At 43.7% G+C, this 15,716-nt stretch overlaps 2 protein-coding genes across 14 annotated transcripts in view; one reads left to right on the forward strand and one right to left on the reverse strand.

The window, feature by feature from the left end:
* The window catches only part of Fer (FER tyrosine kinase), a 409,026-nt gene that overhangs the window by 391,394 nt on the left and 1,916 nt on the right, over positions 1–15,716 (reverse strand). The window lies entirely within an intron of this gene.
* LOC134475301 (uncharacterized) lies at positions 5,139–14,008 on the forward strand. The gene is made up of 2 exons (XM_063245484.1): positions 5,139–5,640; positions 11,030–14,008. The coding sequence occupies exon 2, from the start codon at positions 11,097–11,099 to the stop codon at positions 12,969–12,971; it is 1,875 nt and encodes a 624-aa protein (XP_063101554.1). The 5' UTR covers positions 5,139–5,640; positions 11,030–11,096; the 3' UTR covers positions 12,972–14,008.

Consider the following 15,716-nt stretch of genomic DNA (forward strand, 5'->3'; position numbering starts at 1 on the left):
TTTTTTTTTTTTATGAAAGGTTTCCTTAAGTGAAAGAATTTAAACCTAGAGTGGCCATAAGCTCCACATGGAATAAAGTTTCATGAGGGCATAGTTAACACAAGGGAAAGCCATAAGTATCTCAGTGTCCTAAGTACAAACAGGAGTTTTCTCTTGTGGAAGATACTCCCAGTTTGCAGAGGGGAAAAAAGTACGCTACAAGATAAATTATTTGTCTAAACTCATACAACTAATTGCTAGTTGCATAGATGCAACCTTAGATAAGCCTGACTGGATCCTCCTTACTCTTCACTACATCACTTCCCTGCTCAGGAAAACAGTCTGCAACATCTCTGTTTTATAATTATTGGAAACTGTAATTTAAATTCTATAAGAAGTGAGTATTCTATTAACATTTGGAGAATGACCAAAAATAGAACAAACATATGTCTTCTTGCTTCCTGCCCCGTGCTGGTAATAGTTTTGCCTCCTGTCTGACATATAACATTTCCTCTTCCTAAATGGAATCTACTTTAAGGGCCATGTTTATTTCTTTTATCATCTTCAACCCTTTCCAAAAATCATGGTATTACTATACCTGCAAGACAGGAAAGCTAAGTCACTTTGCTCCTAGAATACCAGTTCCCACAGCATGGCAAAATAGGTGTCAAAATACAGAGAGGAAGCAAGAACATTAGAAAGAGGTTATTAAAAAGTCTAGTTACTGTCTTGTTATAATTGACTTAAAATCATAAGAAAAGGATACACATATTATCCCAGTTCGGATACCACTGCTCATGTTAGCATTTAAAAGATATTTCAAAGGGGAGATCACTATATATTTTGTACATGTACAAATTCCCTGTGATGAATGTGATCATTATGTACAGCACAAGTGTGCCAAGTAGGGTGTGGTGGCACACCTGGAGTCCTTGCAGTTGAGAGGCTGTTGCAAGCAGACTACCTTGAATTGAAGGCTAACCTGAACTGTAACATAGCAAGATCCCTGTCTCAAAAACTCAAAGAGAGAAATTTCAAAAGAACTACATTAATTTCTAAAAAGTAGCAGCTATTAATAAACCTCTTTCAAATATTTGAGGGTGGCAGGCAAGGGGAAAAAAGAGACAAGATTTATGAATATAAGATCTCTGACATTTTCAAGAAATCTAAATAAAGACCATGAAAATTTTTTACAAAGCTAGAACAGTCTGTGAAAATGTGTCACAGATTGACTTCTTTCCCTAGAAGGTGTAACGGATTGATTCATATCCAAAGACACTGAATTCAACATTCCATTTTGAAGCATATTCAAAAATGTCTCTTTTTCTGGCTAAGATCCACAACTTCCCTTAGACATATTTAATTTTTCTTCTTAAAGGCCAGCCTCCTTTATTGCTTCACAAAAATAATAGTATAGGACAATATCAAACAGAACAAACCCAAAGTGAAATGTAGTCAAGAAATAACTAAGGTTTTAGATCTCATTTTGAATATGTTAAAAAAAAAAGGTATCAACAAAACAGCAAACATTCACATGAACTTCTAGAGTCACTCCCAAATTACAATTACTATTAAATCAAAGACTAAGAGTTAATACTTAGATTTTTACCATTTATATTTATTTCAAGTTTAATGTACAAAAGACGTGAGCTCAAATTCCAAGGTCATTTTATAAATATTTGAATAGATGGTATGACCTAAGATTGGTTTCACATTACAAAAAAACAAGCCATCCAATTCATAGGGTTGTCAAAAGATAAAAAGAGCCACACACGGAGGCACACTCCTATAATCCCTGCACTCAGGAGACTGAGGCAGGAGGACTGCTGGAAGTTTGAAGCCAGCTTGGGCTACAAAGTGAGTTCCAGGCTAGCCTGAACTGCATAGCATAACCCTGACACAAAAATACCAAAAAAAAAAAAAAAAAAAGAACAAAAGAAATGTACAAATGGTGCCTACTACTTTTAGCAGTCACATAGAAATTTGTATAGCACCTCCCCATAATATATTGAAATCTACGTAACTTATTCAAAAAGTTTGCAGACATAAATTTAATACTTGTTAGATCAAAATGTTGAGGAAAGAACTACACATAAATAAAAGAATACAGTGTATATATTTATATTACAGGTGTATATACTACTTATATATTTATATAGGTAGATGTGTTTGGAAGAAGATATCAAAATCACCCTTTTTATAAGTTTTTATTACACATAAATCTAGATAAATATTCTTGTGCTTCATCCAACATAACTGCTTATAAATAACTTACACAGGGGCTGGGGGTTTAGCTCAGCGGCATAAGTGCCTGCCTTGCAAGCAGGCAGTCGTGAGTTCGATCCCTGGTACCGATAAAAAGGAAAAAGACCAAAAAAAAAAAGACTGCTATAAATAACTTACACTGTGGCCTATCAAATTGTCATTAATAATTCCCTAGACAACTATATTGTTTAGTTTCCCTTAATCATGCTACAGTTGCAAATTTATTCAATATATAGAAAGCATACAGACATAATGATGTGACCTACTTAACACATGTGTGATAAATTCAGAATGAATGTGAAATGTGACAGTAAGTGGAACTGTCACATTAGAAAGTCCACCATGTTTCATAGAGTCCATAGTACACAAAGAAAAAAGGTTATACTTAAAAATGGTAGGTTTTTGGAGGGCGTTTGCTTCTAGAAAAGCTACATATGCAAAATCCTGATAAAACTTAAAATGATGATTAACCTGTGTAGGACTGTCCATAGACAGATGTGATTCTGAGGAAAATAGAGTTTATGAGAAAGTCAGAACATTGCACAGATACTTTCATAATACAGGAGGCAGTATAACTGCTAGGGAGGTATTGGTCCTTGGCTAACAAAACAGTATTTTCAGAAAAAATCAATGCCCCTTTCTTTGTATTATAATGTGCAAGTAACAAGAAGGACCCACCAAGTGAAGCTTGGAAAATCCTCCCAAAGTGAAGACATGTGTACAGACAAAAGGACATAGATCACAGGAGTTTTCAACTGTAAGGAGAAAAAATATCCAAGAAACAACAGCAAGCATCAAATATTACAATGACCAAAGACCAATCTTCAGCTCTGTGACAATACAGGAGGATTTGTAAGTAAGCCAGAAGTGCTAATCTGCTCTGCAAACCCCAAGACACAAAAGTCAACAATAAGAGCTTTTGCCTGTATTTTAAGGATGTAACACAAAATCATCTGGCATTCAGTATAGAAAAAAATGTATAACAACTTTAATGACTCTACTATTTATAGAATCACTAGAATCTAAAGGAATCACAGTTTTTAGTTAAATGGCTGTTTTTATAAAGGCAGTTATACACTAGATTCACAAAAGTTTCAAAAAGTAGTACTTGCAAACATTATTTCTGTAAGTTTTTACTTCCAGCTGTATTTCTACATAGGAAGACTGATTTAAAGGCAACTGCATTTAAATAATGTAATTTTAAAGGTATTTTTCCAGCTGAACCAATGTACAAATCATTTTCATGCATTAAGAGCCTGAAGACAGTGTGAAGCTTCCCTCAAGCTGAGTGTGGTGACATGCACCTATAATCCTACTATTGGAAGGCTGAAGCAGGAGGATCCTGAGCTCAAACCAGCATGGGTTACATACCAAGAACTTGTCTCCGAAAAACAAAAAGGTTCCCCTGCTCCTAAGACTGCTGTTAGTCCCACTATTTACTTATTCTTTCTGTAAGTAAAATAATTTATACTGAAAAACTAATCTCAATGTTTTTATAGTCATGTTATGTGATTAAGAATATAGCCTGTAGTGCTATAATTCAAGTATTTTTAAAAGGTCACTGACAGTTATTTTAATTTTTAAAGTAGAATTCTTTATTATCAATATAAAATATAATAGCCTTTTTTCCTATAGCTTTACAAGAATGATTTTTAAAACCACTGGAAAAGCATTCAGTTCAGGAAAATGTAGAAATATTTTGGATCTCAACTACAGACTATAAGATATGTCTCAAGTATTTATAGCTAATAATAGTTATACATATTTTTAATGACTCACTTTCTTTAATAAATCAGAGTAGATTCAAGTTTATACTCGCAGTGATGTTACTGTCAACACTTGCATTCTGATACGCTTCACAGAGAGGGAGAGAAAGAGATGGAATTACAGCAGGCATGACAGAAAATTGCACACTGGAATACATTACACTTGTAAATATCTGGAACTTGGATGGGAAAATCACTGATTCGCAGCACAAAAACCTTTGTTTATTGCTGGATGACACAAATAACAGTATGCAGTTCAACTACTAGCTCTTGACCCTGTGCTTACTATGGTATACCCAATATACTATAAGATATTCCATGTACTCTGTATTGTTTCAAGAATTACAATGTTATATAGAGCAGACATTCTGGAATAAGGACATCCACAAAATACTGCTCCCTAAGAAAAGTCATGTATATCAGGAGATGGAAAATATACAAATACCATGAAATTTGAAAATTAAGTTTTAAGCAGATGAAGTTAATGTGATTCAAAGGGAACACTCATTAGAATTTTTTTTTTTTAATAACGTTCGGCTTTTCTGCATCACCTTTAAGAAAATACTTTGGATTTTTATTGGTTTTCATTTTTGGTATTTTTAAGACAGTGTTTTGCTTTGTAGTTTGGGCTGGACTTGAACTTACTATGTAACCTAGGCTGGCCTCAAACTCAGGGTAATCCTCCTGCCTCAGCCTCCTGAATGCTGGGATTACAGGAGTGAGCCACCATGCTCTGCTATATTTGAGGTTTAAATAAATGGAATTTAGGGAAACCAGTAAACAACAAATAAGATAAGGTAAAAGAAAATAAATCAGAAATCTAGACATGCTGGAAATATAATAGGGTTAAAATTCATTTAAAATAAATGTCTGAAATTCTCTACTGAACTATAGTAATCTCAAAACTATAAAAATGATACCATATTAATATTATACAACTGTAAATGCCATTCAATTTAAGTTCATGTATATTATTTTAATTTCCTATGTATAACTTAAGAAATTTTGACATAATCAGAGTAATACCAGAAAAGATAAAACTAGGAACTGAAATGCTGAGGCTAAACATTTCCTAAATTCAAGCGTTTTACCTATACTATCTCATTTCTCCTACATAATTACTGTTGGGAGCCTGGCCGAGTGATATGAGGCCTGTGGTGAGGAGTGAAGCCTGAGCTAGATTACCCCTCCCATCGAGTATGCCAAGATGGCGCCCATTTCCTGCTCCCTAGCTAGTAAACAACACGCCCTGTAAGCTAGTCTGCCCAGCAACAGCTGACGCTGGCCAATCAGCTCGTCTTGCCTACTTTGATGTGATTGGTCGATGTGTCCATATATATGCTGACACCACCCCTGGGGCGAGGACACACACCAAGAAGAGGGACTGCTGAGAGAAGCACACAAGGAGCCGTAGGGAACGGACCAGAGGAGGCTTCCCTCAGGCGGGATCCGAGATCCCGGAACAGGGCGTACGGAGAGAGAAAATAAACCAGAGGCTATCCGCCGACTACTCGTGTCGTGTGTTTTTTCCTGCCGGCCGGGATCGACACCGACATTTGGTGGCCCGTACGGGGATCTGATCACCCCCGAGACGAGGCGGACGACGCTCCAGTATTGCTCTGCAGGACAGGTGAGTAGGGGATAAACCTGGGCTCTGGGTGGCGCGCACCTACAGGGCTTTTTAGACTCCCCTCAAGCTCACGTGTATGTGGCAGGTTAGCCTCACACGGTGAGAACGGACTCCTCAGTGACAGGCATGGGCAACTTACCCACTAAGAGTTCCAAGTCACTGGTAAGAGCGGTGAAAGACCTGCTCAAGATTTCAGGTATATCAATGAGCTCCAAGACACTTACGGAGTTTCTCCAACAAGTAGATGAGGCGGCACCCTGGTTCCTGCCGACGGGGCACTTGTCCCTACCTTGCTGGGAGAAATTAGGTAAGGATTTAGAAAGAGCAGAAGAGGAGCGCCGACTCCCACTTTCGGTTCGGCCGCTCTGGGAGATGATTCATTCATGCCTCAAAGGGGAGAGGAATGGGGCTAAGGATAGCGCAGATGGGCTCTCTCAGGCCCGCCGAGCTTTTGAAGGGGCCCGTTCGGAGTCCTCCCGAGAGGGGTCCGTCGCAGGGAGCGTGCGGAGGCGCTCGCGAGAGCGAGGCAAGAGAGAGGTACCCCCTGCCTCGGATTCCTCGGGCTCAGATACCTCGGAAGGCGAGGACAATGAGGCAAGTGACCCCCCTAATCCCTTTGCAGCTTTACGTAGAGACCTAGTCAAGATGCAGACAGACCTAGAGAAGGGAAGGAAACTCCTGAGCACTCCCCAACGGAAAGCCGTAGAGCCTTCCGCGCCACCCTGGGAGGTCCCAAACACCGGTTCCTGTGGTGAGATGGCGGCCTGGGGCCTTCCTCCGTCACCCCCCCCATGGAGGGAGTGGCCTGGACCGTTGTCACATGTAGGGCCACCATCTTGTCTGCCTGGCGACCCGCCATCTTGTGCCCCAAAGACTGGCCGGCCATGTTACAAGGAGATACAATTTTGTGATAGGGAGGGACAGACATCTCATGGGGAGGCACCACCCTGTGAAAAAATGCCAAGGTCCCAGGGAAGGTATTTTCGTAGATGGACATTTAGAATGGAACAGATTCCTCAAGGGGCGAATGAGTATGAACAATGTGGGCTTTATCCGGTGCTCCTGGCGCAAGGCCAAGGACCCAATTACTGGGAACCACTGGAGATCAAGCAAATTAAGGAGCTTAAAAATGCGGTTGCCACATTTGGCCCTACTGCTCCTTACACTATAACTATGTTGGAGAATTTGTCTGCCGGTGGCTTTCTGACGCCCAGTGATTGGACCCAACTGGCTAAAGCCTGCCTGGCCCCCGGGGCTTTTCTGGATTGGCGCGCCTGGTATACTGAGTTTGCCGCCGAACAGGCTGAAAAAAATGCGGCTAGGGGCCATAGAGGGCAAAATGAGGATATGCTTATGGGTAAGGGTCAGTACGCTCAAGATCAAACTAGATTCCCTCCAAATGTGTATGAACAGATACATAACATAGGCATCCGCGCCTGGAAGCAGGTAAACAACACAGGGGTGGCCTCACAATGCCTCTCTAAAATTGTTCAGGGCAACACAGAACCTTTTGTGGATTTTGTGGCCAGAATGCAGGAGGCAGCTGACAGACTCTTTTCAGATCCGAGTGCTGCTGCTCCTCTTATTAAACAGTTAATCTTCGAACAGTGCACCAAGGACTGCAGGGCAGCCATAGCACCCCATAAAGGTAAAAACATAGAGGCTTGGATTAAAATTTGTAGAGAAATAGGGGGGCCATTATCCAACTCAGGCGTGGCTGCCCTTTTAGCCGCCGCCTTACAACAGACAGGGCCTCAGAAGACCAATCACCCTGGTAAGCCCAGGGGATGTTTCCAGTGTGGGGATCCCAGCCATATAAGGAAAAACTGCCCCAAGACCGGACAGGGGGAGTTTATATCCAAGAGACAGGAATCAGACAGACGAACGGGAACCTGCGAAAGGTGCGGTAAAGGTTCTCACAAAGCAAAAGATTGCAGATCTATTTTTGATGCCCAGGGGAACCGTATTAGTGGCAGGGAGACTACGGAGCCAAAAAACGGCCAGAGGGGGCCCTCCATACGGACGGGCCCCCACTCCCTAGACAGGACAACACAAGATGGCACCCCCCCACAGGGGCCACCCCCGGGCCAGCAGGCGTGGACCTCTGTGTCGCCTCCAGACTCCTATTAACACCCGATATGGGCGTTCAGGTGGTTGAAACCACCTCCAAAGGACCACTACCCGACAAGCTAGTTGGTTTAGTGATTGGACAGTCCTCCACAGCCCTCCGGGGCCTTACCGTGATCCCTGGAGTTGTAGACCCAGATTATTTAGGAAACATCAAAATCATGGTACAATCTCATATAGGGACCATAGTAATTAATGAAGGGGATAAGATAGCACAACTTTTACTGTTCCCCAGTCTCCATGAGAGACCCCGGTCCGGTCAACGGGTTAGAGGGGGTCAGGGACTTGGCTCCTCTAAGGAAATTTTTGAAGGACTTCATATGACTCTTGATAAAAGGCCCATGCTATCGCTCAGGATTAACGGAAAAAAGATAACAGGACTCCTAGATACAGGGGCAGACCGTTCCATCGTCTCCAAGAAAGACTGGCCTCCCAGTTGGCCTACCAACACAGCTGACAACACACTCCAAGGATTGGGGATAGTGGCTGCCCCCCAGGTTAGTGCCGTGACCCTGCCTTGGGGTGATGAGGAAGGTCACCGAGGACATTTTCAACCTTTTGTTTTGCAGCTGCCAGTATCCTTGTGGGGAAGAGACGTTCTCACCCAGATGGATGTCACTCTTACATCCACCTGCTCTCCCCAAGCCAAAGGGATACTCAAAAATCAGGGATATGTCCCCGGCAAGGGCCTGGGCGCAGCCCTGCAGGGCCGGACATCCCCCGTACCTGTAGAAAAAAGGGAAGGTAGACACGGGTTGGGTTTTTCCTAGGGGTCACTGAGAAACTTCTCCTGCCCGCTCCAATTAAGATTACCTGGAAATCTCAAAATCCAGTTTGGGTGCCTCAGTGGCCCTTACCCAAGGAGAAGCTTTTAGCATTAACTGAGATAGTCAAAACCCAGTTTCAGGCGGGACACGTAAAGCCGTCAACCTCCCCTTGGAATACCCCTGTCTTTGTTATCAGGAAGAAATCAGGCAAGTGGAGGCTGCTCCATGATCTGAGGGCTGTCAACTCACAGATGCAGCCCCTGGGGGCGATCCAGAGGGGACTACCAGCCCTCTCAGCCATCCCTCGGTCCTGGTCAGTCTATGCCATAGATCTTAGAGACTGTTTTTTCTCAATCCCCCTGCATCCAGAGGACACCCACAGATTCGCCTTTACCCTACCCACCATTAACCAAGAGAGTCCTGATCAGAGGTACGAGTGGGTTACATTACCCCAGGGTATGGCCAACAGTCCCACCATGTGTCAGATGTATCTTGATTTTCTACTGGCCCCCTTGCGTGAAGCCTTCCCCAGAATTAGATGTATTCATTACATGGATGATTTGCTAATCAGTGCAAAAGATGTGACTGAGTTGGAGGATATGCTTGGCCAATTGGTCAGGGCCCTGAGAAAGGCAAATTTACATATTGCCCCTGACAAGATTCAGGGAGGAGACATAGTGACCTACCTGGGCACCAAAGTCTCCCCCACATCGATTTCTCCACAAAAGGTAACCATCAGAACAGATAGTCTAAGGACCTTGAATGACATGCAAAAGCTACTGGGAGATATAAACTGGATCAGACCTTATTTACACATCCCTAACTCGGACTTAAAGCCCCTGTTCGACCTCCTGAAAGGAGACCCGGATATTGCCTCCCCCAGGGAGTTCACCCCGGAAGCCAGAGTTGCTCTGAGAAAGATAGAGGAAGCCCTAAGTACAGCTGCATTGCGGAGAATTGACTCAGAACAGCCTTTTGAGGTCTGCTTGTTGCAGACCGTTTCTCAACCTACGGCAGTGATTTGGCAAAAGGGACCACTCTTGTGGGTGCACCCTAAGGTCTCACCTGCCAAGATTATCGAACATTATCCGGAAACGGTCGCTTCCCTGGCCTTGGAGGCACATGGCAGGGCTATCCAACATTTTGGCTCTGCACCCCATGCTATTCGGGTACCTTATACCGCTTCTCAAATAAAAATCCTGACTGCTTGTATAGATACGTGGGCCATCCTGAGATGTGTTTTTCTTGGGGAGATAGACAACCAGTTCCCCAGGGACCCCATACTACAGTTTGTTACTCAACATCCGGTGATATTTCCAAAAATCACCGCGTCCACACCACTTACTCCTGCAACAACGATCTATACGGACGGGTCAAAAACCGGGATAGGGGCCTATGTGGTCTCAGGTATGCCTCCGATCAGCATACAATTTGAACCAGATCAACCACAGGTGGTAGAGTTACAAATTGTACAAACCGTCCTCGAGAAGTTCCCAGGGGCCCTTAATATTGTTTCTGATTCAAAATACGTTGTTAATGCCATGCAGGTCCTTGAGACTGCGGGCCCGATTAAGCCAACCTCCAAAGTGACTAATTTGTTTTTGTCTATCCAGACTCTGCTGATAAATAGACACAACAAAATATACATCACTCACATAAGAGCACATACGCGCCTGCCAGGGCCCATGGTACAGGGCAATGCGGCAGCTGACGTGGCCACTCGCCCGTTGTGGATACTCAATATGTTATCTTCAATAGAACAAGCCCGTCTGTTTCATGACAGATTTCATGTCAACGCCAGGACGTTAGCCAACCAGTACCACATTTCCAGGGCTGACGCGCGGGACATCGTACGGTTATGCGGCTCTTGCGCCACATACACACCCGTCGTATCAACGGGAGTTAACCCCAGGGGATTGATTCCTGGCGACACTTGGCAAATGGATGTCACACATATGATAGAATTCGGATCTCTTAAATATGTTCATGTCTCTACGGACACCTGCTCTCATATTATATTTGCGACTGCTGAAACTGGCGAAAAGGTGTCTCATGTAATCAATCATTGCCTGACAGCTTGGGCCGCATGGGACAAACCAAAAATATTAAAAACTGATAATGGACCAGCTTATACAAGCAGAGCCTTTAATGAGTTCTGTGAAAAAATGGGGGTACAGTTAAAACATGGCATCCCATACAATCCCCAAGGTCAAGGAATTATTGAAAGGGCTCATAGGAGCCTTAAAGAAATTCTACAAAAACAAAAAGGGGGAATAAGTCAGGGCCTGCCCCCAAAGGCACGGCTCTCCATGGCACTGTTCACATACAATTTTCTGAACCTGAATAACAACAATCACTCCCCGGCCATGGAACATTGTAATCCATCTCCTGGCAATAGGGGATGGGTGAAATGGAAAGATGTCCTGACGGGACAATGGATGGGCCCGGATCCAGTAGTTAGCTGGAACCGAGGTGCGGTTTGTGTTTTCCCACAGGAACCAGGACGAGAACCATTGTGGGTCCCAGAACGGCTGACGCGCGTGGCGAATCCAACGAAACATAATGCAGGAGACACTCCAAAACTCAACGGCAGCGGACAGCCTAATCAAGATCGGTCCGACCAGGATATTGCTGCTCGACCGAGGAATACCGTATGACTTATGGGACACAGTAATGATTATGCTCTCGATAGTAATTGGCTCTCTTTTAGGGTACGGTGCAGCCAGAGTGGCTAGGCCACGCCGCCTTCCGGCAGCCCCCTTCCTTCTGGTTTTGATGCTCACCACCACTACTGAAATAGGAGCAGACTTGGTGTGGGCAGCAATACATCATCCGCCAGCGCTAGCCGCTATCTCCACCACAGCCCCCTCTCTCCCAAAGTTGTATGCAAAAAACTGCTCCGCCAGATTGCCTTGCATACCAGATATACCGTTAACCATCAGACCCATACGTTTTGACCTTCCCATCACCAATGATGTGGTCATTTTTTCCACTAATAGTAACCCCTCGTGTCACCGGGGATCCTGCGTTAGCTTCCTGCCCCTCCTTGTAAAATGGTACAATACCTCCCTGACGGTGAGGCTGTCTGTCCCATCCCTGCATTCGCCTGGATGTTTTAAAGCTGGCACACTTAGCGGCGGAGTCATCACTTTTAACTCAACCTGCAAACCCCGAGCAGCCATGCACACCCGTCCCGATTTCCCCACATGCCCATACCGTGTGTCCCCAAGCCGAAAAAGACAGATGGTGGACCTGTCACAACTTTCATGGCAGCCCTGTACTGTCGACGGCGTGGGAGTGACTCATCTAAACATGTCTTGGTGGTCCCGGTTCTCTCCTCCATCCGGTAGTAACAACATATTCGCGTTGACCTGGTGGGAGTCCTACCTGAGAGTGAACAACAAGTGGGCAATAAGCTTCCCCTTCCCCCTTAATGAAAATTGGTTGTGCCTCTCCACCGGAGCCTGCATGGACTTAAGACCCATGCTCGCTATTAACGCTTCTGCCTCTAATGGAACCACCAATGTCACCCTTAATTCTGAGGCTGCATGCGTAAAACCGCCCTACTTATGGGTATTCTCTGCTGACATCTCCTTTAAGTGCAGTAACCAACCATGCTTTACAGGGAACTGCTGGAATGGGTCTTTCCCGTATGCTATGTTGGCTCTTCGACCCCCACTGATGTGGGTTCCCTTTAACGAATCTGTTTGGGTTCATCCCGTCTATCAGCAGGACCAACTACCCATGCTCAGACGTAAGAGAGATTTTGGGATCACAGCGGCCCTGACAGCACTGTTCGTGACTCTGACTGCGACGGCTGTGACGGCTGCCGTTGCTCTGACCCAGTCTACGCTGACGGCTCAGGCCTTTACCAATCTTACGGACACCACCTCCCTGGCGCTGAGGGAGCAACAAGAAGTCAACCTCCTCCAGCACAACGCCATAATGGCGTTACAGCAGCAGATCGACCTAATCGCTCAGGAAGTCCAGGGACTCTGGGAGGTGGCTAACAATTTATGTGACGCCAGATGGGCATTCACCCAGTTGTGCGTTACCCCCATCCAGGTCAACCGTTCGGCTTACAGGCAATTTCAGGATTATGTTCTCACCACCTATAATTCTTCCTTTTGGAACGCTAGCGTGCGCCTGGATATGACTGTCCGGCAGCTAGATCAGATAGAGGTGCCTATACTTACAGCCTCCTTTTTTGATGATGTCCTAAGCCAGATAGGCTCTTTCTTCAAACCTTCGTCACTTCTTGCGTATGGGATCATTCTTGCTCTTGTGGTTGTCACTCTCGTGACTCTTAGGTGCCTGCGGTCGATAAGGGCGACCCAAAAGACACATATGACATTGATGATGTTGCTGGCCCAGAGTCAAGGGGATTCCACACCTAGCGTTTTCTGGGCTCAGGCTAGAAAGGCACGGCTCCTTTAACCAGTACGTGGCTGCCCTCGCCATTATTCTTACGGATGTTCTAGTATTATTACGTACGTCTCCTTCCCCGTCGCGGCTGCGAACTTAGACTAGAAGGACCCCACGCTTAAGGCGTGTTCCCATTGATAATTAGAAAATAGTAATTAGTGATTGTAGTGAACGGGGATTATGGTTGGTAATTAGTGATTACGCGGTTCCTCAAATGTCACTCGGCAGACCCCTCCGTGTCTCCCCCAAGATATAAGCTTTAAGAGTTGAGTGGGCAAGCCAACGACGGGTAAGACGGGAGAAGTTCTCCTGATCAACCTAAGACAGGCTCTACTCCGAGGGTCCTCTAGGGAGTAAGAGTTATGGCATTGAGATGCGAGACCAAGGGTACTGCAGTGCCATCCGCCTCAAGGGTTGAGGGGAAGGCAGGAATGAATGTCTATATGCATCCAGGTTCGGTTCACAAAAGCCTGGCCCTGCGAAAAAATGAACCACTCACCTTGAGCATGGTCCTGGCGCAAGGATATGTACGAGACAAGGTGATGCACAGCAGGGTATAGACCTCTACATTCTCTCATGCCTCGGCCTGCGAAATAGGCCCACTCCCAGACACCTCACATGGACCCACAGACCACACTATCTTAATAAATAAAGAAGGGGGAGATGTTGGGAGCCTGGCCGAGTGATATGAGGCCTGTGGTGAGGAGTGAAGCCTGAGCTAGATTACCCCTCCCATCGAGTATGCCAAGATGGCGCCCATTTCCTGCTCCCTAGCTAGTAAACAACACGCCCTGTAAGCTAGTCTGCCCAGCAACAGCTGACGCTGGCCAATCAGCTCGTCTTGCCTACTTTGATGTGATTGGTCGATGTGTCCATATATATGCTGACACCACCCCTGGGGCGAGGACACACACCAAGAAGAGGGACTGCTGAGAGAAGCACACAAGGAGCCGTAGGGAACGGACCAGAGGAGGCTTCCCTCAGGCGGGATCCGAGATCCCGGAACAGGGCGTACGGAGAGAGAAAATAAACCAGAGGCTATCCGCCGACTACTCGTGTCGTGTGTTTTTTCCTGCCGGCCGGGATCGACACCGACAAATTACATTATGAGGCAATTTTATCATCCCCATTTGATGGGTGAGGAAACCATGATTTAAAAAAATTAAGAAGTTTGCCCAAGATCACACAGAAGAGAAAATGGGACTGAAACTCAGGTTGTGTACCTCTTTTCACTACACTTTCCAAATGGCAAGGAACACCTACACTAAAAGTTCCAGCCTTCTAATTAATACTTACTAAAGAAGAGACATTATCAAACTTACAATGAACAGTGATAATGTAGACTGAAACAAGTCTAGTTTGATAATTACACACAAATATGTAAGACATAATTCTAAGTCAAGCAAGACTTTTCTTAAAAGCTTAATGTATCATATCATAAAAATAGAAAAATCTTTAAGTAGAAAGGTGCTAGACAAATTCACCTCAACTAGATAACTCGAAATTTCAAAGACAAACTTTGGAGGTTCTATACTTCACACGTGTCAGCATACAACAATCTCTTCTAGTAGAGCAGGATTAAAAAGTGACTAGTAACTGAGTCTGTTTCCTTTGCTCTGACTCTAATCTGTCCTCCATTCTTTTGTTTTTTCCCCAGAAGTTGGAGACTTGTTCTAATGAAGGGTAAACTGAGCATCCAGTTAAGGAACTCTTAAAAACTTAGAAGCAAATGCACATACACTGAAAGGAAGTCCATAAAATCACAATGATTTGTAAAGTATTACACAAGAAATGGTAATTTCAATCATTTCCCAAAGGACTTAGAGAAGTACTATAAACTCCGTCAAATAATTTCAAAGCATTTAAATTTGTATAATCAATTAAAAACGGGGAAAGGGAATATGAAAGGGAAGGGAGCAAGGAAATCTGGAGCTTTGATTACATTTTTAAAATCTAAATGTGTCATTGTTTCCAAATTAACAATCTACCACTAGGAGTTCCAAAACTATGATCTGTTTGTTCCCTTTAATCTCTCAGCGGTATGATATGTTCACTATAAATAAACATGCCAAAGATAAATGAAAAGTAATGAGGCAATCCAAGAATCTGTGAATTGAGACATACCTCTGAATTTTAATATTTATGTAAGCGAAGTAGATAGGAAAAGATTTACTGAAACTGAAAAAATGATTCAAATGCTTAAAGAGCAGGAATTTCCTAAGTATGGAAAATGACAAATACGATACACATATGTGAACTTATACCTATTGTCACTCTAACTCCTTTTTATTACAAAGTGAAGTTCTGTATTAAAGTACTCTGTTATCAACACCATGGAACAATATCCAAGACAGCTCTGATTCCTATCAAAATATTGAATCCTCCTAGTTACTTCAGTCTCTGTGAAGTATGTAGTTCCACTAAAAAAAGTTCATATTAAAAAACAAAAATAGCTCATATTTCTAAGTTTTTTCCATTACAAAAATACATTTATTCCAAAACACATGAGACTGACTATATTGTTATATTATCAAAACACTGCATAATTGATCATTCCTTGGCCCTCCCTCTAAAACATGCTCATTTGTAAATCAAGTACAAAACTAGTCTATTAACTCAGAAGTTTAGTTTTAAAACAAAACTTTATTTGTATAAATTCATTAGATCTCTTTTCTTCTGATCACCTAAATGTAATTTATTTATCTGGGCTTTGGTTACGAAGATAACTTCGTAACTTGCACAGACACTTTTTCCATT

This window comes from Cavia porcellus, unplaced genomic scaffold (genome assembly GCF_034190915.1).
Source record: "Cavia porcellus strain 051 isolate PalLab524CR breed Dunkin Hartley unplaced genomic scaffold, mCavPor4.1 scaffold_2, whole genome shotgun sequence".
In the NCBI taxonomy this organism is placed as follows: domain Eukaryota; kingdom Metazoa; phylum Chordata; class Mammalia; order Rodentia; family Caviidae; genus Cavia; species Cavia porcellus.